The sequence below is a fragment of the Capsicum annuum genome, unplaced genomic scaffold (assembly GCF_002878395.1).
Source record: "Capsicum annuum cultivar UCD-10X-F1 unplaced genomic scaffold, UCD10Xv1.1 ctg44807, whole genome shotgun sequence".
Classification (NCBI taxonomy): Eukaryota; Viridiplantae; Streptophyta; class Magnoliopsida; order Solanales; family Solanaceae; genus Capsicum; species Capsicum annuum.
Genome location: NW_025852368.1, coordinates 1 through 3,903, shown reverse-complemented (window position 1 = coordinate 3,903; position 3,903 = coordinate 1). Strand labels below are relative to the sequence as shown.

The 3,903-nt window shown below is 35.3% G+C and overlaps 2 protein-coding genes across 3 annotated transcripts in view; one reads left to right on the top strand and one right to left on the bottom strand.

The window, feature by feature from the left end:
- LOC124892209 overlaps positions 1-951 on the bottom strand; it is a gene marked incomplete at its 3' end in the record, with an annotated part of 1,610 nt that extends 659 nt beyond the window's left edge. Inside the window, 3 exon segments of one of the 2 annotated variants that reach the window (XM_047403585.1) lie at positions 15-156; positions 278-338; positions 449-951. In XM_047403585.1, the coding sequence (XP_047259541.1) occupies positions 15-108 (94 nt within the window). 2 annotated transcript variants of the gene reach the window in all.
- A 1,279-nt stretch (positions 952-2,230) lies between these two features.
- Positions 2,231-3,046, top strand: LOC124892210. The gene has a single exon (XM_047403586.1). The coding sequence runs from the start codon at positions 2,231-2,233 to the stop codon at positions 3,044-3,046; it is 816 nt and encodes a 271-aa protein (XP_047259542.1).
- Positions 3,047-3,903: the final 857 nt, after the last annotated feature.

Here is a 3,903-nt window from a genome sequence, read left to right as displayed (position 1 = left end):
TTGGGGCTTACTGCCTGATCCTGCTGGCATCGATTCCAAACCCATGACCCTAGCAACCAAACTTGGAGCTTTCATTTCGCGCTTGCTTTCACAACGTGTATCGGTCATTCCATTATTCTTTGCATTTGGAAAACCCCCACTGTTCTCATCAGCAATCTACATTGTTCATACAAGAACCAAAAACAATAAGAACAATAACTTTCCGGTCAGGCTATAATCTGAAACAATAGAAGAAAAAGAAAGCTAAATGTGGGAGTATAGTTCAAGAAATGAGTACCAAATGAAGCTTTGGCTGCTTCTCATCCCCTCAAACTTTTTTGAAGCTTGTTTCAAGCAAGCTATAAGAATGCAGCACAAAAAAAGAAATAATTTAGCCCTCTAGCTAGAATCATCTTCAAGAAATTAACCATTCTGCTTTAAAAATGAGTGGAATGTAGTAGTAGCTAACCTGGTGAAAGCAGTTTCTTTGGAAACAGCTTCTTGGCAAATCCACGGTTCTGATCAAAGAGCTGAAAGAAAATGCCCACACAACCACAAGGCCTTTGAGGTTGTCTCTCATTCATTTCTCTAGCTGAGCTATCATTCATCCTTCAAAATCCTCTCTTAAACTTCTTCACCTTTTCTCCCACTCTGCTGAATGTGATTCACACACTTTGTCTACCCAATAAGATTCTATCAAACATTATCTTCACATTAATTTGGAAAGAATTAAACAAAAGACCCCCCCACTGGCCCCTCTGCCCACCACATCACTCACCCTCCTTGGCCCAAAAAAAGAAAATGGGGAAAAAGAACTTACATTTTCATGCAAGAAACAAAGCAAAAACCCAACAAAATATCAGAAAGAAAGTAGAAAACAGCTATGAAAAGTAAAACCCTGAGCTGTGTTCAATTATGACAAAACTTTCACAAGAAACCACAGTCAAACAAAGCAAACACAGAACAAGAAAATACAAAAAGCAATACCCAGAATGTGTCCTACTTGCACCAAATGTACTACTGTTCAAGAAAACAGCTAGAACTGGTTATAGTACACTCTAGTAAGCTATTCTTTTCTTTTTTTAATCTTCGTTATGATAGTGAAAAAAGCAAAATCATAATTATTTTAAATTAGTTCCTATAGACATGCTTTCTAGGCTTTGCTATCACAAATGCTACAGAATAAGAAAAGAATGCGTCGATAGAGACTAACCGATTAGGCACCAAACAATAATAATAGAACCCAAAGCAATTGCAGCAAGGAAAAGACCGAATGTTTTTCAAAATCCAAAGTGCCAAAGAACATCAAAGTACTTTTAAGAGAAAATAGAGGGAGTAATAGCGGAGGAGAAGTTTGTCCTCTTAGAGAAAGAGAATGGTGAGTTTATATAGTGAGGAGGGCCGTCCACAATCCCAAATAATGAAGGAAAAATAATATTTAATGGAAGAAGAATAACATATAATGAATCAATTAAGGGGATTGTTCCCTTAAATGGATGGGGTAAATCAATCCGTTCCACCAATCATGCTGTAGTTTCCATAAATAAATAATACCCTATTATAACATTTGAAATTTCCATGAATAGAACAAGTAAAAAGAGATCCTTCCTACTTATTAAATGAAATCAAGAAGAGATATCTAAATTTACCATAATTAACGTGTGAGGAAAATGTCTGTCAACCAAGTAAGGCGAGAAAAATAAAAAATCAATTACTGAGATGCTATTCTCAAATCAAATTGGTACGGATCATACCCAAACAGTCAAAACGTGCACATATTAGCCTTATTAAAGATTTACAAAAAAATCCAAAAAATAAAAAATCAATTACTGAGATGCTTTTCTCAAATCAAATTGGGACAGGATCATACCCAAACAGTCAAAACGTGCATATATTAGCCTTATTAAAGGTTTAGGAAAAAATCCAAAAAATAAAAAATCAATTACTCCGATGCTTTTCTCAAATCAAATTGGCACAGGATCATACCCAAACAGTTAAAACATGCACATATTAGCATTTTTAAAGATTTACAAAAAAATCCTCGAATCGTCACATACATGCTTTTCCCATACAAAATTACCCATATTGACTAAGAGGCATAAAAAATGTGAAGTTGCAAGATGGAACTCTTCGGCCACATTCTAATTCCATCAAGCCTCAGTTAACCGAAGGAAACAAAAAGGTACGACTTCAATACTGCCTCTCAATGATTGATTAGAATACAATCCACACAAATCCCATGTTTATGAATATGTTTAATTATGTTCATATCGACGAAGAGTGGTTTTTTTTGTCCCAAAAAGTTGAAAGGTACTACCTGCTTCCTGGAGAGCATGAGCCAGATCCGTATCGTTCTTACAAAAGTAAAAATATTATTCCAAAGGTTATGTTTATGGCTGCTGTAGCACGTCCTCGATTTGATGAAAATGCAATTGAGTTGTTTTCTGGAAAAATAGGTATTTTTTCGTTTGTAGTTAAGGAACCAGCTAAGAGGAATAGCAAAAATCGAACAGTAGGAACTATGGAAACAAAGCCCATTCAGTCAGTAACTAAAGATATCACTAGAGCTTGCTTGATAGAGAAAGTTCTTCCTGCTATTAGAGCAAAATGGCCAGCTTCCGATTCAAATAATCCTATCTTTTTACAACAAGATAATGCAAGGCCACATATTGGTAACAATGATTTGGAATTTATTGAAGCTGCCCGACAAGATGGATTTGATATTAGATTGTGTTTTCAACCATCGAACAGTCCAGATTTAAAGGTTTTAGATCTTGGTTTTTCTAGAGCAATCCAAAGTCTTCAATATCAAATGGCCCCTAAAAATGTTGATGAATTAGTGGAAGCAGTGGAAAGATCTTTTGATGAAATCAAAGCGAAACAACTCAATCATGTATTTCTTACTTTACAATCTTGTATGATTGAGGTGATGAAATATAGTGGCGGCAATAATTACAAAGTGCCTCATTTGAACAAAAATGGACTAGAAAGAGAAGAAAACCTTCCTCTCCAACTTCATTGTGATATTGATATCGTCAATAAAGATTTGGCTCTACTTCAACAATGATATGAGTTATTACTATGGTAAAGCTCTTTATTTTGAAGTTGGAATGGTGTTTTTTCAAGTAGTATGTACAAGTACTGTACTACTTCTGCGTATAGCCGTAGTGATCATCATGTAACTTTTACAATGATGTTTTGTCAAATATGTTAGGAGTACTATTTTTGTGTACAGGCATGGTGATCATAATGTATTTTTTGTACTCATGAATAACTCTACTTACAATGATATAAGTCCCACCAGCTTATATATACTTACACGTCTTTTTCTAGCTTTATTGTTGTTTTATGCTTCTATTTGTTTCTTACTTTCTTATCACATAATAGAGGGCTGCGTAAAAGGAAGGAAGGAGAAAAGGGAAGTGAGAGTCATACCGTCACATTTGTATGAATTTTTATTTTTAAACTAGGAAGTCTATTTCGAGAACAATTAATTGAATGTTAAAGAGTTTGTGCAGACCAAATATATTTGGATAGCATGGGGATGTCAATTGTTCAGGGTAACTAAATGAAAATAGTTGAAATCAATGTCGCGATTATGAGAGACCTTGGTTTATGCAAAAGGGTGTGGTACAGTTTCACTAATAAAGGCGGCACCCTCAGCTATTATGCAAAGAGCAGTAGCTACACTCCATAAAGACAATATATTGGGCATGGTAACATTTTGTTAGGCTGCTCTAAGCTAATGGTGTCTATTACAATTCTTCTCTCGTGATGAATAAGATTGGTAATCACGATCCCGAGAAGAGTCATGTTTTGGTTTCTCCGAGTGACCTTTGTCTATTGAACAATGACTCCTTTGCTTATACTTTTTCTAGTCCCGTTCAAAGTCATCTCGCTCCCTTTCCCTGTCAGATATCCTAC

Bases quoted from the DNA above. Each gene is read 5' to 3' on its own strand.
- LOC124892210 (XM_047403586.1), top strand. From the start codon at position 2,231: ATGTTTAATTATGTTCATATCGACGAAGAGTGGTTTTTTTTGTCCCAA.